Source organism: Arvicanthis niloticus, chromosome 16 (genome assembly GCF_011762505.2).
Source record: "Arvicanthis niloticus isolate mArvNil1 chromosome 16, mArvNil1.pat.X, whole genome shotgun sequence".
Classification (NCBI taxonomy): Eukaryota; Metazoa; Chordata; class Mammalia; order Rodentia; family Muridae; genus Arvicanthis; species Arvicanthis niloticus.
Window position 1 is genome coordinate 56,766,135 of NC_047673.1, and position 23,027 is coordinate 56,789,161.

The following is a 23,027-nucleotide window of genomic DNA, read 5'->3' on the forward strand; positions in this document are numbered from 1 at the left end:
GCTCAGCCTGAACCTTAATCATCATATAGGTCTGCAAACTGGGCCTATGCTACAAGTCTCAGATCATTCTGTGTACATCCAAGCTTGAAAATGACTGCTTTGGTGGGTACAAAAGGTCCTCAATAAACTATCCGCATGTGTGCGGGGGTTGGGGCATGATATTCTGTTTGGACAGCTACAACAGAAGGAGGGGGAAATTTTCAAATGTTTGAAGTAGTCTCTCCACCCCCAACAGAGGAAAAATGTACTCTGGCAGCACTGTGAAGAAAACAACAGAGAAGGCAACTCCTTCACATAGAGCCGTTCAGGAAGAGCTGTGCCACTCTGGCAGCAATCAGCCTTAATAATCCAGGCTAATATGTTTTGGAGGTAAGACAAGAACAAATTCAAGAAGAGCTCACCAGTGACAGAATAATGAACAAATCTGCTCAAAGTACCAAACACTCTTCCTTGGCTCTTTGATTTTCCTAACACTGTTTATCTTTCCAGGAGAGTGCTCACCTTGTTGCTATACATGTTAAAAATTCTAATTATCCCAAAGCCTCTGGCATTTAGGAGGCTATGATCAGACTATGGGTCTGTCAATCTGAAGCTCTCAGATGGACAGTGATAGGAAAGAGTGGTAGTTCTCAATGGGGGAGGATGAAGCTTGACCCCAGAGATCCGGCAATCTTTCACTAAACATACTTACTATACATGAAAATTAAATGCCTCTCTTCCCCAATGCTTGCCTCAATATCCCTAACACCTCTTAAGTAGCTGATGAATTATACAGCAAAAGTAATGCTTATACAGTAAGTATCTAATACAAGTTTAAAACCCCACACCGTAAGATCTTCCTGAAGCCATGACTCTTCTCTTACTGATGTTTTTTATTACTATGAACATACTTGTGCCCGTTCCTCTCCTCTCCATCCTCATCACCTTGCATTCCCTCGTCAGAGAAGAGCGGTACAGATCCCACTCCTGTCACTCCAGCTGACTGTCCTTATCAAGTTTACCAATGACTCCTCTGCCACCTAGTACAGGTCATTTGCCAAGATTTTTCTGCCTTCCCTTCTTTTCTTAATGCATACCCTCTGAATTTGGTGATTTTCACCTAAATAACTATAGGAACTGGTGATTGAGTACCTTAGTCTGTTTCTGAGCCCTGGAACTACAATATTTAGAACAAGAAGGAAGATAAGGGCCTAGGAAAGGACTTTGTGGAGAACCAGAATGGGGAAGTCTGGATAAACTGCAGAAGGGTTCCACAAGCCAGGTCAGGAATCAGGGTCCCCAGCTGTTCAAACCTAGATGACAGCTCTTCTTATCTTTCCCAGCCATTAGAGCAGACAGTTATATGCAAGGAAGTTTCCACTTCCCTTCACAGCTGCCATAGATACTCCCTTCTAGATTTCTAACACTCCTGAAGTAAATTAGTAAGTTAGTGAAGTAAGTTAGTAAAACTTCTGCTTCCAGTCCTATCTTCTTTAAACTTTCCCATCATATAGTAACAATAATAACATCTACTTTATTAATGGGACCACATTCTTATCCTGCTTGAGGCTATTTTCTCAAGGATACTGGGGTGGTAACAAAACATTCAAAATCTTACAGCAAACATGCAGTGGTTTAGTGTCCCCCTCCAAAATGTACACAGAAGTTTAATTTATACTGTGGCAGTACTGGGTTCAGGCTGTGAAGAGGTGACTAGGTAGAGTGTGTTTCACACTCATGTGTTACTGAGATTATTGTTTTGAGTAGAGTGATTATTGTTTTGAGCAGCTAAGAATCAGCTTGGAGCCTCAACTTTCTCCTGCTCAGCCCCTTGTTGTCTTCACCATGCGATTCTCTACAAGATTACCACACAGCAAGGGGACCCTGACTGCACAGCACAGGAAGTAAATTTCTGTGCTTTGTTTTTAAATAGGTTACTGAATCTGTGGTATTCTGCCATAGCAGCATAGATTAGGGACAAAGTTCCTTCATGACACGGCCTTGCTTACCTCAGAGCAATATTCCTGCTTGTCCCAAGCCCTCTTGAGCCATAGAAACGCGTACAGAGCTCCTGCACTCCAGTGCTTTTTATTCTCTGACCACTGTATCACTTATATCACACATCCTATAACAGCTTGGCTTCCCTTAAGTTTCCTATCAGATCTCATGCTTCCTCTTTTGCTCAACTATCCTGTCCTCTGTGCCATACTGGGGTCTGGGCCTATGATTCTCTTATGTCCATCCATCTGAACTACAAGTAACTTGCTTCTCAATGCCAATGTCTGGCCCATCCAAGATGAAATTAATTCTATATTAAGAAACAAGAATTTCATAAGGACATCAAAGTAACTTCCAAAATCCTTTACTAGTCAACGGCAGTGGGGCTAATTCAGACATGTTTAATGTTGGCAGGGCTTCAGACCACAGCTTTGAGGAGAAGGTATGATAATTTTTGGAAAGATTAATCTGACAATGTTAGGGTATGCTGATCTTTTGACTAATCTGACGACAGCAGAGAAGCTGATGGAAATGTGAAGAAGTTCACCTCTTGCCATGGATGAGTTTACTGGAACCGAGTCTTACCACCTCTTCCCCAAGGGTAAGGAATTAAACTGCAATTACCCCACTCTCACTATACAGTTAGAAGGAAATCATGGAAACACTTTTATATTCCTTAGGAAAACACTCAGGAAAAGGAAAGTAATGGATAAAAGGTGAAAAGCTCATTACCAAGCCAGGATCTTGCTCCAACCCTGGGTCATGTTATATAAAATTAGGATTAAAAAGTAACCAAGCATGCACAGGTCTGCAGTGCTGAAGCTGAGGCCCAACCCCACTGGACGTGCTCATTCCTGCAGTTCACTCCTGCAAGGTTTCTCTTACAGACAGACCAGAATATGCCCAATCTTTCAACATTAAAGATTAGTTAATACTAATATCCTCACCAAGCATGCTTTCCTAAGCACAGGGCACGGCTGCACGAGCTTACCTGGGATAGTTTGGTTGTGGTGGCCGGCAGAAGTGGACGGCTAAACTTCTTCTGAGAGCCAATGGCCGCCGGGAATGGAGGGGCAGAGAACACCGCTGCCACACAGTTAATTCTGTTTATCCACCCTTGCATCTCCTCTGGGCTCCTACAAGAGGAAGAGACGTGTACGTTACGATAGTGCTATGTCTAGGCACAATACACTCTGCCTTTTGGTTATTACTGATTTAAAATGGCAGGTTAAAATATTCTGAGCGTAAAGCTTCACTGGTCCCCTGGAGGTTAGCATTCTCAATAGTGATCAGCAATCACCATGGGAACGAAAGGCCACAGGCACTACCATCACAGTACACAGCGTGGCTCTCTCTGGAGGATACACAGGGAAAACAGAATATACACTTTGCAAGTATCCACATTTTCTTAGAAGGTAGTCTTAGCCAAAATTAATATTAAAGTTAACTTTTCTCTTTTACTCACAAATTTTATTTTAAAATTAAACTCAGGCATACTCAGTAAAAAAGAAATATAAAAAGGCATGCTGGGCCACTGTGGGAAAGATTTGAATTGTTTCCTTACATATTAACTTCACATTCACAATTCAACCAAGTAACCCTATTCTTTTCTTTTTTCTTTTTTTTTTATTAAAGTAAAGTGCACAAGACACAGGAGATATTGATCACAAAGACTTATATGTCAATGTTTATGGCATCATTCTTTAAAAATATTATTGTACGCTGATGTGTATGTGTGTGAGAGAGACAGAGAGAAAGACACACAAAGAGAGAGAGAGAGAGAGAGAGAGAGAGAGAGAGAGAGAGAGAGAGAGATCATGAATATGGAGATCAGAGTTGGTGGTTCTTTCTCTCCTTACATGGAAAGAGGGAGGAAGAGAAAAAGAAGAAAGAGGTGAGAGAAGAGGAAATGAAGACGAAATAAGATCAAAAGCAACAAACATACTGGGTTTGGAAAAGCAAGACCCTCCAGTCTGCAGTCTTGAGTTTAAACACGTTGGGCTTCTTCTCGTAGTCCGTGGCCTTGGACGCGAGAGCATGGTGCACACTCACTGCATTCTTCAAGTCTTCATCAGACAGAGACTTCTCCGGCTTATATTCATCCTGCACATGGACACAAAGAAAGCAAGCACAGGAGCATGACCACTGGCCAAGATCTGAATGGGAAACAAAGGGGAAAGCTTTTAGAAAGTCCATGGAAATACCGGAGAAGGTAATGGGGAGCACCAGCTCTTGATAACTTTGCTATTGTAACACACTATCACAGTTTTGAATTGTGTGCAATGAGGAAATGCATTACAAAAGGCATTATTCTAATAAGGCCCATGCATATTAATTAAGGCAGACTGCTGAGGAAGGCTGGAGAGACATACACATCCTGGGAGCCTGCAGCATGGCTGGGTCCAACAGGCAGTATGAGCACTTTCAGAAACAAATGGGGCCATGTAGAAGCTTGCAGTTACCTTCAACGGAACTGTGCTTCTGGTAGAGATAATTCATCTGAACACATCCATGTTCCCAAGGCTATCTTTTGAGGTGGTTAATACTATCAAAACCAAAAGGACCAATGAAATAATTTCTCTAGCTCTTCCGATGGGGAAAAAAGATCACCATAAGATAAAGCTTGACTCTGTTTTTCTAAACAGGTATAAAATACATAAGAAGGAAGGTATCATGCATATATAATTTTATTTTTTTGACAATAACTATATCGTTCAGAGTTTTCAAAGGTTCTTTTGTATTGCTACCATCCAAACATGACAGCTAAAACAAAAACTTCGCTAGTAGAATAATAATCAGAATTTAAAATAGGGTTTTCAATTATTTTTAATAGTTGCTGGCTTCACTGGAATAAAAAGGGTAAAACCAATATTTAAAAAAACAAAACAAAACAAAACAAAAAACCTACCTAACTGCTGTGTCTGATGCAAGCCCTGTCAGTACATATTTCTGGATCTTAGGTTCCATTTCCAATATATCATCAAAAACAAGATGGTTACTAAACTTACGTTTTTACTACAAACAACACACACACACACACACACACACACACACACCCTTTTATCACTTTCCAACTCATAGTGAACATATGAAAGAGAGGATGTTAGTGTTCTCATTACAGGCTTTGTTTCAAGTTTTTAAAAAAGCGATTTTCCCTCACATCGCCTTGTTTTTCCCCAATACCAATCAAAATGCAAACAATTCAAATATATTAATGCCTGGAACTTACTTAAAATGAATAAAAAATAGGCATGCTGAATGTTGATCGTTAACGATCCCTATCAGCGTCAAGCTGAGGGGCAAAGGGTTTTCCTTTAATCATGAAGTCAATACCAGTAGCAACATAAAGACTCCTCACATTTACAATATTAAATGACAGCTTCCAGAGTCTTGGTTTGCTGCTGACAAAGTCTTGTAACAAAAGACCACGAAAAGAGAACATTTAATGTAAACTGACACATTAAAGCACATATTGTGGACAGAGTGCTATCAGTGCATATAACTGCAATCTAGCTATGCTGGGAGGGCCCTTCACAGTTTTGAAAAGGCTTTTCACAGTGACTCAGCATTCTAAAATCTATGACTCTCTTCACATAACATGTTGTTGAGTAGGAGTTTAAAGTAGAGCTAGCCTGAGTATAAAACCCCTTCTAGGCACAGGACTATGCTGAACATACTCCTGCACTCACAGCCCTGTAGCCAATGTAGTCTGTTTCTAGACAGGGAGCTGAGAAAGAGAGAGAGATATATCAGGAGGGAGAGAAATGGTCAGCCCTGGACCTAACCTGCGATTTACACATGCCTCCACCCTCAAGTATGTCCTCCCAACAAACCTGGACCGGCCTGCTCACCTTAGTCCAGAACGTGCGTGAACCTCTTCTGGTTCTGGACTCTGTAACTCAGGCTTCACCCTCAATTCTCCCGAGTTTCTTTCTTTTCTATATTTATTTTTAAAAAGATAATTATTGATCTTATTTTCCATCTCTCTCCTTTCTTGGTCTTTTGTGGTGAGCTCTACTGCGTGCTCTGCCTTGTTTATAACTCACTAAACAGACAGTCCAGCCTTTGTCTACAACGATCTCCCTGCTTCTGCCTCCAGCACAGAGATTAGAGTTGTGTCCTACCACACCCTGCCCATTTCCCCCTTAATTCAAGGATAATTAAGGCTATACATTTTGTTTGAGTATGAGTTATATAGTATAACACAGTCTAGAAATAAATTGTCTCTCTCTCACTAACGTCTATATAGTCTATAGTTTTACTTTTGTATATGTTCTGTGACCTTAGTAATAGATGTGCCTAAAGCTTTAGTTATGTGTCATTACATATTTTTAATTGTTGGCATATGATCAGAGACTGTGGTCTACAGTATCTATTTTCCATTCAGTTATTAAAGTTATTCATGTAGCCTAGTGCATGTTGAGTTTTGTTTATGCTCCTTGCAAAGGTACATTATTATTAGATAAGAGTCCAATGGCATTCTGATTCTGTGTGCTGTGAATACTGTATGTGCATATGGATAAATATACTAGGCACAAGTGTGAGGCTGGGGGTCACGGTTGGTGTCTCAATCACCCTCTACCTTATCTTCTGAAGGTAGAGTGTCTCACTGAATTTGAAGTTCACCAATTCATCTGGGCTGGCTAGCTAGTAAGTCTCCAGGGTCCTCCTGTCCACCATTCCCTAAGCCAACGTACTGAGGTTACAGGTACATGGTGCCATGCTTGACTTTGTTGTTGCTGCTGCTTCTGTTCTATGTGCATGTGTGCGTGCAGGTATGTGTGGTTGCTGTGGATCTGGATTTAGGTCTCTCTGCACAGCAAGCACATAACACAATGAGCCACCTCCCACTTAAGCTCCTTTTTTCTCTTATATTTTCTACAACGAATCTCATAGACTCTTGTCTTTATTCATAGCATTCAGTAAGATTTACTTGGCTGTATTTTAATTTCTCATCTACCTAGTCTAAAAAAATAGAAAATCTCACTGCTGCCCCTTTATGTGGTCACTAAAATGGCTGGCTAACTATCACTGCAGGTAAATGACATAACTGCACACATGGTAGTGGTTGTTCCACAGGTTTAAGGTTTCCAATTTAGATGTACTCAGTATTGACAATTCTTGCACACTCCCACAGTAATCTCTTCATTATGCCCTGCCAAATAGACACAACACCCTTAACGAACTGTGGTTCAGAACATGGATATCTGGAATTACAGCTTATATGTTCAAATACCTGGTTCTCTAATAATGTCTTTGTGACTTTAGAAAAATTAAACTCACTAGTACTAGTTTTTCCTCTTACAAATTAGTGAAAATTTCTCTGTTCATGGAGAGGATATCTTAAGTTTGTTCGTTAAATGATCACCCTGCTGCTAGCCCATTCCCTTTCTTATTTTCTATGTATTTCTTGAGGTAGTTATAACTAGTATTACAGTTTTAGCTCTCACCTATAATATAGTGTCTAACACACTGCTTGTATTAAGTAAGGCCAGGCATTTGCTATTAGCACTCAATGAGTTCAGCTCTTGAAACTGCTATACTTGTTCTTGGTGTATACTCTCACTGTCAATATTTTCATTTAGAATTAAGTGGAAAGCACAGTATTCTTAGACTGCTGGAAAACTGCAGTAAATATAAAACGGCAGCATTTATTATGGATCCTGTAAGTAAAGGCTAACAGCACTTGCCATCTTTTTGTTCTCTGTCAATATTTTGTTTCAATGTTAGTTTGTTCCCAATCTATTACAGGTGTTTAATTCCTAGAGTCTTATGCTTTATCTCATCAAAAAGCTAGAAAGGTATTCTAACTACAGCATTTAGATGTTGGGCCTTTTGCTAGTGACTGAATCAGGAGAGCAGGGTGGAGTCCTATGACCTCTAAGGAGAGGGAGAGAATCATAGAAACACACCTGTCCCTGCCCTGGTATTATTGTAGTTTAGAGAACCCAGGCCTCTAGAACTATGGGCCAAAACTAACCTCATTCCTTTGCAAATGAGCTCACATTAAACAATTATTATAATTCTCGAAAGCTGACTCATCAGTGTTTAGACAACACTGTTTATCCCAAGGCAGACGGAGGCACACCGAGACACATTCCAGTTCATACTGGGAAGACTGTTTCACACAAGGCAGAAATGAAGGGTGGCTCTGTTTATTAGGACTAAACTGACATTAGAAGTTTTAAGTCTATCAGCGTCTACTTTTCCAGTTAATAATAAAATAACTATTATCTTCATCTTAAATGCAAAATAGTAACAATAAGATACTTTTGGGTAACTCAAATTACTCAAAAGAGGAGGAGGAGGAGGAGAAAGAGGAGGAGGAAGAAGAGGAAGAAGAGGAGGAAGAAGAGAAGGAGGAAGAAGAGGAAGAAGAAGAGAAGGAGGAAGAAGAGGAGGAGGAAGAGGAGGAGGCAGCAGCAGCTTCACCCCCAATGATAGTGGCACTGGGTTGTGTGGTGATACTCAGTTTGGCAATGCCATTGAGGAGAAGTGACTTCCATCCATCCTGATAGCTTCAGTGTTTACTGCTTAAGCTACAGGACAGCATTTAAATGATAGGGTTGGGAAGGAAAGAATAAAGCACAAATTATTGTAATCACAGCAATTCAAACCCAAGACTGTTTGCTGTAGAAACTAGATGTAAAAGAGAGAGAATGATAAATCCAATCAAGACATTTTCTATAAGGAAAGAAAGTGCTCTATGACATGCAATTACAACCCATTTTCTCCAACAAATGCAGGTGAGAATGACGCCTGAAAACACGCTACTCCCCACATGTTCCCTGCAATCTGCACTACTCTCTGTAGCATGAGTCATTAGAGCACTCTGCCATCCTAACAAGCAGTGATCCTGTGATTTCACAAGGCTCTTATTTACGTTCGTTTAAAGCATGAAATACAGAGTTCTCTCCCTTATGATGTTTGTTAATTAAAGCTTTTGTGAATTCACATCATGAGAGCCATAGGTCCACAAATTATTGCATCAGGTTTGAAGATATTTTATTCTCAGGTACTATAAATTACAATCTAAAAAGGGGCAAAACCCATCAACATCAACAAAAAGCATGCTCAGATTCTCTTTTTGTCAAGGCACTATTTACTTAATACCTTGTTAAATAGATACAATTGATATATGTAAATTAGAAAACATAGCTAGTGAAAATACTCTTGATGACCACAGAGAACAATGAGAAAAGACTGCCTTAGTAGCTAAGGCAGGTAAGATTACAACACAGCTAACGTGTTAACTGCTACCACTCGCTCAGACCACTTGACACATAACTATCTCTGCCAGCTTTATGTCACAGGGAGAAAGGGTTGGTTCCAAAAGTCACAAGAATACCAATGCACTATAGGTCCTAAGTTGTCCAATAATGCTTAATTCTCGCATGCCAATAAATACTTCCTACAATTGGATAGTTACCTTTTAAAAACTGTAGTTATTTTTCTACAATCACCCAGTTTCATCCATTTTTATTTTTTAACATAGCACAGAGAAAGTATGACTATCTACAAATCTGGGCAGGAGGAGCACTAGCAAGTCAAATGAAAACACGTTTTTATCACTAAACTAAGTATATATGTGAAAGTCACAAACTTAAAGCTGAAAGGAGGCTTGGGTCTCATTTAACCTATTTTTTTCATACGTGACAATGTTACAGTAGAAAGTGACCTAGATTTCTTTAGAAAGGAGACTTGAGAGAATAGCCAAGGAAAGCAAAGTAAAAAATAAATAAATAAATAAATAAATAAATAAAAATGCAGTTTCCTGTGTATTTGTTTAATTGGGTGCATACAGTGTCTGCCTTATTTAGGACAATACTGTGGTGATCCTGGCATCAGAAAGATTTCATCTTTGTTGCCACTGACAATCCCTCAGTCTACTGCCAGGGGCCCCAACCCTCACAGTGAGACTTGAACTGCCCCCCACCACTCAGCAAGGCCCTGGGCTTCATTGAGGCACAGGAAATTTTCCAGGATGAATTGGACAAGTGAGATTTAATGAGTATGAAGTTACTTAGAAAGAGTGAAAACAACTGTCCTGGCAAAAAGATTATGGATTCATTGACCACTATCTATAAAACAAAAACAAAAACAAAAAAACAAACTAAGAAGTCTTCAAAATAATTTAAGGGAACCTAAAATTGTTCATCATTTACTCTTCCAATAAGAAGAGCATCAGGATGGTGGGGGAACCTTTCCCCCTTCCACTCAGCACCAGACTTAACTAACAAGCTGCTAAAGGTGTGCTTGGGGCAGAGAGGGGGTGCAGAGGGAGAGAGAAGGGGAGGAAGAGGGGAGAAGGGGAGGAGGGAGAGGAGATAAAGAGGGGAGGGGAAGAGGGAAAAGGAGAAAGGGGGATGAGGGAGCCGTCAGACAGAGACTGAGAGTCCTAGAGCCAGCAATACTCTGAATACTCAGGGGTGAAAAAGGCTGCTGCTGTCAAGGCTGACAATTTGTGTTCGATTCCCCTTGATTCACACAAAATAGAAAGAGATAGAAGAACTGGACTCCTGCCTCTGACCTGCATATGTGCACCATAGTGAGAGCACACACACACACACCTCCAAAATAAAGTGTGTGAGTGTGTGTATGTGTGTGTGTGTGTGTGTGTGTTTTCAAGGCACACTCATTACTATACTGCTGTCAGGACTGACCATCATGCATGGCACTTCCACTGAGTCCAAGTCCTGTGAAGGCAAGCTCACAGGAAACTCAGGCACTTCCCACTGTATCTTTCACATGATTGGAAAGGGGGTAGTAATGTCTACTGAAAGTTAAGATGGGATAGAGGAAACAAGGTGAGAGAAAGAAAGTAGAGACACAGGAAGGAAAAGAAGGGAAAGGAAGGAGGGGATAGAGATGCACATAGAGAGGAGGGGGAAAGAGGTGAAACCAGCACACAGAAGGAACAAGGAGTCCAGATGGCCTGGACCTGCCGTCTTCTTAGGAGAGGGGCACAAGCCACTGTATGAAACAAACTAGCTTTCTGCTAGCTGGGTATCAAACAGTAACTGGGTTTTCAGAAGAATCTTCTAGAGAACAGCCTAATTGTTTAAAACCTCAAAAACCAGGTATGCTTCCAGCTGTAGCATCTTATTAAGAATTTATAGTGTTAAAAACAGCGATGATACTCTGTATCACTCACAAAGTAGACACATTCGTCTACTGGACTGGGTCATTAATCTAAATTAGGATGCATGAAATCTTGGGTGAGATCACAATTCTCCTCTGGGAATGAATACTGGGCTTCAAAGCTCACTCCCCTGCTTCCTTTAAAAGTACCAACCACTGTAGACTCAAAATGAGTCAGTGCGGGTATGTAACCTTTTCAAAGCATGAAAGGTCACAAAGTCAGTGCTTTCATAAAAGGAAATAAAACGGCTTGAGTGCACAGGATTAGTAAAAGAGCCAGTGGAGGTCTGGCCAGGATCAGTCTGCCTTGGGCACTGTGGAGTTTAGTACATGAGCTCTGGGAATCATCTTTGTCTTCTTCCTGCCTAGCCAGGATCATTCCTGATTCTACCTATTCTTTAAACCCAACCCAACCCAACCCAGAACAAAACAATCCCCCCTTTTCAAATGGACTTTTATAAAACCCTAGATACAGCTCAACACAACTCTTGTCCAGTAATACCAGAAGTGAAAAGATTTGGCATGAAGCACACAGAACTCTCAGTGTGACAATGTTGCCAGACTGGTTCTCAGACACCAAAATGGTTTTAAGTGTGCAAATATTGTATCAGTCTCAATTCTGGTGTTGTATCTTACAGGTTCTACCCTGGAAGATTCCAAAAATTGTAATCTCTTACTCACCCAAACAGATCCCTTTTACTTGTGGTTTTTTTTCCAGATTATAACCTATATACTATCTATCTATCTATCTATCTATCTATCTATCTATCTATCTATCTATCTATCTATCTATCTGTTGTATTGATGGAGATTAGCCCAGGACAAATGCTAAATCAGTGAGATATAACCATAGTTCTTATATTGTTTATCAGGTACCTAGTAATTTTTTTCATAAGATGATTTTTTTACTGGATATTTTATTTATTTACAATACAGATGCCATCCCCTTTCCCCATTTCCCCTCCCTAGAACTCCCTATCCCATCTCCCCTCCTCCTTTATGCTTTTATACTATTTTGATTACATGCATGTATTAAGGTCAGTTCTACGTTGAGGGTTTAGCAACAAAATAGATGCAAATAGTCAAGGAATAAGCAATACAGTAAACACAAATAGTAAAAGAAAAAGCAAGGCAATAAACCCAATTACGTGAACACTCCCATGATCACTGTTTCTAAGGGCTTATCAGGATGACCAAAGTATATAAGACTTCACTCATTGCCTGATTGCTCTTTTCATCTCCACTGTCAGTTCAAGCTCTGTGAGGAGTAGACAGTATGTTCATTTCCTGTCTAGCCTCCAATATAGCATTTTGTCAATGATTCTGACACTACTATTTGGGTAGTCTGTAGGTTAAGATTTTGCATGAAAGTTAGAGGCCACTGGGAGGAGGGCAGAGAGAAGAGAGCTAATGGTAGAGAGAAGACTGCATATAAGGTAGAGAAACTCTAACAAGACCTCTGTCAGGAGAAAGTAACAGATGGAATTCATTTTCCTCTAGAGAGAAATCAATGACAGAAAAGACTCAGAGATTAAGTAGAAATGAGACAGACACTAGGGATCTGCTACATGCAAAAGTCATAGGCACAAGACACCAGAGGGCACAGGAAGTTGTCAACATGCTCCCTGCTGGTGTCCTCAACTCTTTTCTAACCTGGCTTCTATCACCTGTCGCTCCATCAAAGCTTCTATAACTAACTTTCTGGTTGTGAAATGCATGTGACATGGTCTAATTCCTGCTTTACAAGGTGGGAATGTTCCTGACGTCTCTGATGTCTGCAATCTCTCTCTCTTAGCTTTTTTACTTCTTTGGCCACTCCATTCAAGCTCCTATACCATTTTCCCTCCAGTAAATACAGTGTCCGTGTATCCCTGGTTCTATCCCCTTATCTTCTCAATCTATAGAACTGGAGTGGTGGCATCCATTCCTATGCTTTGAATTAACAATAACTTGTTGTTGACTCTGTAGACTCTATTTCTAGGCATTCTCCTCCATCTGAATATGCATAATTCATACTAGACATAGCCACTTCCTATTCCATAGAATTTGGAATTCAGTATCTTAGTTCAAACTCACCCATTAGATCCTTCCCTGTTACCATATGCTAGTTCAATCTAGTGTGCATGCATCAGTGAGAGAATCTGCTTCTAGTTCAGTTTTAACACTGCACAAAGGCTAATGCTTCTAAACCGTAAGAACCGTTCATGTCACACATTGGCTCCACATGCACTCAGTTTCAACCCTTTCATCTATCTGGTTAGGCTTTTCAACCTGTCCTGAACCCTTATATGATCCACTGGTCTCGAAGCTACCTGAACGTGCTATGGCTTCACATCTACACATCCACGTAAGCATGTCCTCCTTGGATCCCTATATGGTTTTTATTTTTTTGTCATTTTAATATAGGCTTAGATATCACTTTCTTTTTCTTTTATTAGTGTCTGCTTACACACACTTCTGCATATTTTAATAGCCCACTTACTTCCTCAGAGACTTGACGGAATCCAATTATTCTTATTGTTCTTAAACTTTTCAGACAGAATAATGAACTCTCCAACACTGTATTACAATGGTATCTGTCATTTATAACATTTAAAAAATCCAGCAGGGTCTTAATCTTAAAGATGAGAGAACCTTATCATCTTACTTCCTAATTAACATTATTGTCTTCTGTATCAGATTGGTAACTTATTAGCTAAAGTTCAAGTTAATAAATACTTTACTTATATTTAAATGTAAATCTGTGAATAAGAAAGGTTAGGTTTGACATTAAAAAGGCTATCACTGATGTGCTGGAGGCATGTGTGCCATGGTGAATGTATGTTGGCTGACATTTTTAATTAATTAATTTAATAAATGCATTAGAGTTTTAGCTGCATGTATGTCTGTTTGAGGGTGTCAGTCCTTAGAGCTACAGTTGTGAGCTGCCTTATGAATGCTGGGAATTGAACTCCTAACTGCTGAGCTATTTCTCCGCCCCAGACGGCGTTTTTGAAGTCAGTTCTCTTCTCACACCTTTATGTAAGTTCCATGGATCAAACTTAGGTTACTGTTCCAAGGGTTAATTTTCTAGGAGGACTTTAGAAAGGTGAAGGGACGCTGCCTGGGGCCTCACTATAGACTAATGAATTTCTCATATCAATGTCTAAGAAAGTGCTGTATCATGTGACCATGCTAAGGAGACAGTAACACAAAGGACACAGGACAGGTTACAAATCTGACAGATGTGAGAGATTACATTTACTCTTGACATTCTCTTTGGTAAACCTACTTAGCTGAGACAAAGGAAGGTGGGAAGCTGGGTGAATTAAGGCTAAGAACTGGGAGTTTTTTCCCCAGTGTTTTAACAGAATAGAGCTTACTTTTTCTGATGATTTACAGCTTTTGTTTGTTTGGGTTTTTTTGGAGGAGGAAAGTTTGACTCCTCAAATTGTATTTTCTTACATGGATAAAAATCATTAGAGGCTATTTCATAGTTGAAAAATCTTGATAAAAGGCTTGAAGTAATCGCATGGCAGTTGGCAACACTGTTATTCCAAGGGCAGACCGGTTCTGTGCATGGTGGCTCTGGGGTTATAGTCAATGAAGCATTAGCAGCTAACTATCACACTCTTTAGGAGACCCATTTGACTCACAGAAGCCAGTAAGCAGAACCCTTGTTTCCTTTTGTGTTTGGCTCTCCAGTATTCTGGCAGCCATCTTGGGCTAGGATGCAGTGAAGGAATGATACCTAACCATACTGAGGAAGGGATCATAGAAGGGAAGACAAAAGTCACTGATGCCATGGAATGTGGATGAAGAATGACAGTGTAAGGCAAGAGAATGGCTGCAGAATCTAAGCAGAATAGTGACCTTCAGGACAGACACTAAACCCTACAGTCTTTGTATCACCACTCCTGCCACAGGGCCATTTACACCAGGGAGCTGATGAGGTGCTGAGATGAATTAAACTGAATTTGGTCTAGGAAAATGGTGGTCTTTTTCTCATAACTTCAGCCAAATAGAGGATTTCTTTGCTATCTCATGGACAATAAACTTCTGATAATAATAAACTCCTTGTATATTGAAATTATGAGCCATAGGCACATTTAAATTCACTTAACCTACCAACCATCAATCCCACAGTTTAGCACTCAGTGCACAGTACACTTGAGCACCAATTTATCCTCTTCTTGATGACTGAAGCTGCTGCAGGAACTCATAAAGTACATTTCACTAGCCCTGGAAATGATCGATCAAAGTGTGGCTTGTAGTGCATGATTACTGATTCTGTAACGAAAGAAAGAAAGAAAGAAAGAAAGAAAGAAAGAAAGAAAGAAAGAAAGAAAGAAAGAGCGAGCCAAAAGAGTAAGGAAGAGCCTTACACATCACAGACCTGTAGCATAGTAGATGGGTAGCTGACAGGATTGAGTGGAACTTTTTCTCAGCTGTACCTGAGGTACAAGGGTGTTTGCATGCGTTTGTGACTTTTAGGATATAATAATGCCATTCCAAGAGCAGGAGGGAGGAACTGTGTGACACTTATTGCACCCAATCAAGGTCCTATGGGAAGAGCTATCTGGAAGACAATGCTCTCTAAATCATTTGAGTACCTGCATACTGGTGGGAGTGCCAGTCTCAGCTTGAAACTCCTCCAGGAAGAAAGCAGCTTCTTGTGTACATGTGTCAGACTGAGACAGCGTAATGATGTCATCTCTTTAGGCTACACGACAAACATATTATTTGAAACACAATTTTCATTATCATTCTATGTCTTGCTATGGCCTACTCATCCCATAGTATGAACATGAAATCATTATTGGCCATGAGACATTCTCTATATTCTCTGAAATTGTTACTTTCTGGCTAAAATGCTTTGTGCTGTATTGTCAGCTATGTGGTTGTTCATCAGATTTATTCGTGTGTGTGTGTGTGTGTGTAGAAAAATAAAACATGCTTGATTGGCCCCCTTCAGTGAAAATATTATTTTCAATATCTGTTATTATTTTGTTCTACTGTTTTAGTGAATGCCCAATTTAGTTTCTTTCCCCCTATTTTCTGATCTTTATGTAGGCGGACATAAGGCAGTATGTCTTAGTCACCTTTGAAAGTCTGGAATTTTTCATAGTGTCTGACATGTGGTTAACTTTCCACAGCTCTGGGAGGATATAAAACAAAACAGAGTATATAGCCCAAATCCCATCGTCATTACTGTTTACCTTTTGTCTAGCATCTGCTACTGTGCTCTCGAAGGTCAGGCATCAAGGAGGACTAGAAATTATCAGCAGTGAACATTCACTGCCTTCTGCAGAACATGGTACCAGTACAGAACCTCAGTTTCAAGGCTGTCTATTTACTGTAGTTTATGTGGACAGCTCAGTAACCCAAAGACCCTTGTGAAGCAATATCAAGCAGATGTATCCATAAACAAGCCAGATCAGCCAATAAGTTCCCAATGACTGATGCTCTAGTCTCTAGGATTATATGCGGTTACTGTGAATGGGTATTGTTCATTACTACTTCAGATTTCAAGCATTCATTTTTTGACTTTTTTAAAAAAAGAATGTTAATAATAAAAAGAAATCAGAACTTGATTATAAATGATGGCTGGCTTCTGTTTCCTATATGTCTCTGCTCTCCTCCAAGGTCTCTTTGTTCACTAATTGTTTTTACATGCATATATATATATACACACACACACACACACACACACACACACACACACACACACACACATATGTATTTCTAAATTTCACCCATTTGATTTGTATAATGTTACACATAGGTATATTTTCAGGGCTGACTGTGTGGCACCGGACACAGTGTTCTATATGTATTCTATGGAAAATCCAATAAAATTATAATCTCAGAAATAAAATAATAAATTTCATTAAAAAATGGTTGCCTCTTTGCTAATGTGCTTATTCTCATTTTAAAAGATGCTATGCTTTGCAGCTATACTGGCATTCTTATTGATTTACACATACCTTACACCCAACACACGTGTCCACATATACATAAACACACACATATGTACACATACACACATGCACACCTATCTATACAAACATGTGTAAAACATATGTACACACACACACACACATACACACGCACACGTTTGTTGCCAGTCTTCTCTCTTTATAGAAGGGATTTTATACACTTTCTCCAAATGCAATTTGCTGCACTCCCTAAGTCAGGAAAAGTAATTCTTTTTGGAGTTCCAATGCAAACTAATGCTGAAGCAGCAAGTACAAAGCTGTTTCCTCCATAACACCCAGCCTCTTTGCTTCTCTGTCTAGATGACTTGAAGCGATACAAATACAGTTCTAAAAGAGAAGACAAGGATCGAAAAAGTTGGTGACTTGAAAACAGCATTTTTTTGCATCACTCTACAAAATACTGAATGCAAGAGAACTCCCATGCTTAGACTTACCAGGAGTGGAGGGGGTGCACATCCTGTGGTTAGGAATTCAAAGGAGTCAAAGATGGAGATGTTAAAAAAAAAATGAGCCAGGAGATGGGATTTATACAGGAGAAACAGCTGTGCTAGGTGGAATTTAATTTCAAAACCTTGCTCCCCTACAGAGATACAAAAATCATCTGAAAGGACCAGTATGGGCTCAGCCTGCACACATGCTAATTTGGGGAGGACACAGAAAAGCTGTAACAACTCCAAAGGAAAATAAAGAACAATATAAGATACTTGGCCAATTAAGAGCATGGTTAATCTGAATATTAACTACTGTCTCCATGTATCTGGTGAGAGACAAAGGGCTGCTAGATTCATAGAATAATTCCTTTAATCGTATAGATGGTATTATTGTAGAAAGGAAAGTGTAGCAATGAATGGAATATTTTTTCAAATATTTTTATCACCCTTCTAAAGAGTTTCTCTTGGCTCCCTATAAGCAAGATGGAACTGGCATGCTTTGGATGCCTGGGGATTGCTTAGAACAAAAGAAAGTGGTGGGTGGTTTGCTGTAGCCAGCACAGCTTGAAACAATCTGGCAAAATGCAATCAACTTTAAAGTTTCTCTCTAGGGAGGGAAAAGAAAGGAGAGCATGTGGCCAATATTCTAGATTTTTCAAGTACAACCTGTGAAACTCAACCTTTGCCTTGGATCACTCAAAACATTAGCAGAATTGATAGCTTGGAGGCCTGGGGGCTGCAGAGAACAAAGAAGGAAAAGCAAGAGTTTGGTGCATAGAACACCTTTGTGCAGGGGGAATCTCAAGATTTCTCCTTTGGGAGAGTGGGGAGGCACCAAATATGCATCCAGTGCACTGACTCTCTTTAGAACTGTCAAGAGGAATTGGTACCTGATTGGTGAATTGGCATAAATGGAATGTGAAACAACTGTTTAGAATAACGAAACACTGGGTGTCTTGCAGCTGTGGCGCCAGATAACCCAGAGCAATGAAGATAGATATCAGAGGGTGGAAAGACAATGGGTTTCTGTAAGAAAGTAACATCCGCTATAATTGAGAAATTGCATGTACAGGTACACAGAAACAACATGTTCTTAAAGAGAATCTCTAAACAGGCCTTGAGTGGTGAGACTTTTCTGTATCAAGCTTTTCTTAAGCTATCAAAGGTAGTTGTTTCTTCATTTGGAATGATTTTAAATGGAGCCGGGAAGAGATATGAAGAATTTGGTTTAAGGAAGAAAAAATCAACTGAATTTAAGGTTTAAATTTAGGTTTAAGGAAGAAATCAACTGTAATTAATTGCATAGGATAAAACAAAATAATCATGATAAAGAGGTTCAATATGCTCAATAAAATGATAAATAATAAAATGATTATAGGAACAAAGCAACAGAAATATCTGAAGATAGAAGAAATTTTAGGCTGAAGAATACAATACCTAAGATGAAATATTAAACTGAGGAATTCAACAATGGAGACGCCGACATATGCATTATGGAAGTGTAAGAAGAACAACTAAACACCGAGTAACTAACACTGAAATCAAAACCTTAGGAAATCAGAGTCTGCCTGGTGTTCAGTGCTCCAAACAACAAGGCCCAGCTACAACTCACTTGCAAAACAAACAAAAACAGAAATGAAAGAACAAGCAAAATATTATTTGAAGAAACAAAGTTCTTGAAAACAATGTCTCTAAAGATACACAAATAATCAACAGTATTTAAATGTACTCAACAGCACTATTACTGTTTTATTAATATAAAGAATACACATACACAGATACACACACAAACATGACCTTTCTGCTCATTTCCTTGCATACATTCCTAAAACCTTTGGACTTGCTATGCTGCAAGAAATATGTTTTGCATTAACATTTAAAAGAGTGCTGGGAGATGGCCCAGTAGTACGAGCTTGGACTGTTCTTCCAGGGGACAGGAGTTCAATTCCTAACATCTAGATCAAGTGATTCACAACCACCTGTAACTCTAGGTCCAGGGCGTTTGACACTGTCTTCTGTACTACATGTACAACTGCACACAAAAGCACACACACACACACACACACACACACAAAACATTTTAAATATTTTAAAAATTGCAGAGGATACATACCATATTATGTGTTTTTTCCATGTCCCTCTCCCTAAAATCTTCATATACTACTGATATTAGTGTCTTTCTTCTCCTCAGCCCTAACTCATCCCTGCCTCTTCATAGAACTGTATGTATAAAATCATACTGGCCTTTGATAAGCACTGATCAGCTTCCAGTTAAGCATGAAGTTGCCACTTAACCTTCCAGTCTCCATCCACACAAATTGAGGCGCTGGAAGCTCGAGACACTACCCTTCACTGAGACAGGAACTATAAAGTGAACCACAAACAGATCTGTGCATCTGGAACTGGAAGAAAAGAACCTGATAGAAAATGTACCTAGGAAACTTGGAATACATCTGAACTATTAAGTGCAAAAGTTTCAGGACATAAAAAAGGTGTGTATGTATATATCTGATTAAAAGTAAGATAGTCAAATAATATATTAAATGGATAATCAATCTATAAAAAATATTTAAGAAATTAGGCCTTGACATTGGTTTGTTATCTATATACAAGGTCTAGCTTACTATATTGACTATAGAACAATTAGAACGGAGGCTATCCATTTCTCTGATCATGTCTGTAACTTTATATAACTTTGGTTTTTCTGATACACACACACACACACACACACACACAGATTCAAAGCATCAAATAAAACAATACTATGGGTGTTTGATGTGATTTCTTTGTACACCTTAGTATAAAAAGATCCATGTTTAGTCAGTATTTCACACAGTTCTGCTGGGCATGATCAGGCTACACCCTAGTCTAAGTTGCTAACAATCTTTAAAATACTCTATATTAAATGAAACAAAGTCTTTCACGCTGAGCCTAGTCTAAGTGAATTCATATTACATAGCAATAGTTAGTTGCCTGTATTTTGAGTAAAAATGCCAATGAAGAATGACTCTACATCTTGTGTGATTAAAAACCACCAGTTGGCCAGCATAAACCACAAGGTGCAGACTAGTAACTTGTTCATGCAAAAAAATTTGTCTATGAACTTACTGAAGTAGATCAGGAACACATGTGTCTATCAAAAAAATCTAGGTATGTAAACCTATCAGACACATCAGTTCAAGGAAGGATGGAGTGCCTTCATCACCATGAAACATATCCATCATCTACTGAACTGTCATCCTATCCAGTGCATGCATTATCCGGCCTATACACAACAAGGCCCTAACTTCTGTTCCAGGGACTTCAACTCAGCAAAATCCTCTATCTGTGGTTGAATCAGCTCTGCTTTGAACTACCTCCAGCAATTTCAGCAGGTACTGGGCTATTAACACCTTACCACATGACTCAGTATCACATGACTGTGCACCATGTGATGCTGAGTGCATTGGTTCTTTGTCTTTGCCTTTAATAGTCTCTTTAATTCTCTTAATGCCATTCCTATGGATCTGAGAGCTAATTGTAATTAAGATGAAAAGAAAAGAACTGTTGACTGCCAAGGGCCATTATCAAGTCAAGTCAGGATTATCTAGTGAGTTATAGCCAAGGTATTCGACACTACATATGGCCTTCAATAAACTGTCATTGCAGGAACACATGCATGCAGCTATGCTTCTGACACAGTGTCCCTTCAGCAGCAAATTTTGGTTTTACCCACTGTACTTTACCTTTTGTAAGTAAAGAACGGTTCCCTTCAGGACAGCATAGAAGGTTTTCCATCCCCGCTTTCCTCTTGGAGCTGAGAGAAGGGAAATGGAAAGGTTTAGTTGACAAAATCAGCTCCTTAGAAGGACAATTTAAAACTTCAACGTGACTACTGCTTTTCAATAATCCTGGTTTATTAGCTATGGGTAGAATGAAAACAGTTCCTTTAAATCTATTTGCTCTGAAATACTTCCCATGTGTTGGATTCCATCCTCACAGTAACCCTGTCAAGCAGCCACCAGGACTTTCCTAGTTATAAAAGTAAGCTCAGAGAAGCATCTTGCTAATAGTTATACAACTGCAAAGAGGAGAAGCTAGAAAAAGAACCAGAGGAGCATGGTTCTACCTTGTCCTACAGGACAGATGAATCCCAGACTAGGAAAACGAAGAGAGGCAGATTAGAGGTACATAAGAATTCAAGAGACGGTGTCAAGGGCTCGACTATGCAAGGACTCCTCCAACATTTTTCTCACAATGCTTCAACCAAAGCATAGCTCTGTGGTCTCGTCCATGGCAGTCTGTGTAGAACTCTATGCTGATATTGCCACAATGCAACTGAGTTTGTTTTCATAACTAAATGTCTCTTTCCCTAGACTTCGAATGACTAAGAACAGCCATCCTTCATCTTTGGGATTCACAGATTCTTGTGTAGTGTAAGCAGCTTAAGGTACCATCTTAAAGATTCCCCAAATCAGTTCATTCACAAGTCTTTATATTCCTTTTATTTTTCTAGAATATAAAGCAGATTTTCTCTATTCATTTAAGGAACTCACCAAAACACTCAAGAAAAAACACAGATTAGACAAAAGTTCACAATTTATTCTAATAAAACTGAAATACGTAACTAGGAAATGTTATCACCTGACTGTTGCTTTCATAAACATGTTAGTTCAAACTAGAGAGAGGGGGCCTTTACTCATATCCTTCTTGCATACATTCGATTTTCTTTAATTTGGGCACCTGATTAATTTAGAAAATATTCACATACCAATGTCTTTCAACTGAATTCTCAGGCCTCTCAGGTTGGAATTTAGGTAACCATCCGCCAACAGAGTCCAAGTGCTCCTGCCAGCAACATACTGAGATAGCCACCTGGCAAAAAAGGCCTCAGACATCTGCTCTGCAGGTTTCCAGGGGAAACAGAAAATACCATTCCTTCTGTTTCTACTAGGTGAAGTTTAATGGTATGTGCTGACAGCATTTGTTTTTGTTTTTTTAAAGCAAAATATGAAATTCTTTGGAAAAAAAAGTGTGCTAACATGAAAGAGAATTTGTTGGGTAGCCATGGTACTTTAAGAGATGATAGATTCTGATCCTGCCCACATAGCATGAACATAGGAGTGACCATGAGCTGTGTCATCTGCTGCAGAGGGTACTGAGATGTATCATGGTGCCTGCTAGAATTCATATTATCTTATAAGCGACCCCTCCTTGAAAATTCACACAATCCCTCAGGACCTTAGCTCATGCATTAAAATATGTAGCTAACTTGTGTAATATTGTATAAGCAAAGGACTAACTAAACACTGATTAGAAATCGAGAAAACCCTGCTTCCTATGATGTGTTTATGGGTCCTAGCACTGAAAAGCTTTCCCCGAGGTTCTGAGTTTAGTGTATGAGATCTTGATATATTCAATACAAGCATCTACAAATTAATTTTTCTGCCATAAAGAAGAAATCTGTCTATGAGCCCAGGTAAAGGCTCTTTAGGACCACCATAGTGCATCTATCAGAAAC

At 39.4% G+C, this 23,027-nt stretch overlaps 1 protein-coding gene across 13 annotated transcripts in view; it reads right to left on the minus strand.

Moving 5' to 3' along the window:
• The window catches only part of Psd3 (pleckstrin and Sec7 domain containing 3), a 515,401-nt gene that overhangs the window by 28,820 nt on the left and 463,554 nt on the right, over positions 1–23,027 (minus strand). For all 13 annotated transcript variants that reach the window (XM_076914230.1, XM_076914229.1, XM_076914231.1 and 10 more), the window contains 3 exons: positions 21,253–21,323; positions 3,923–4,080; positions 2,969–3,113 (listed from right to left, as the gene is read on the minus strand). In XM_076914230.1, coding sequence (XP_076770345.1) covers positions 2,969–3,113; positions 3,923–4,080; positions 21,253–21,323 — 374 coding nt within the window. The remainder of the gene's footprint in view (positions 1–2,968; positions 3,114–3,922; positions 4,081–21,252; positions 21,324–23,027) is intronic.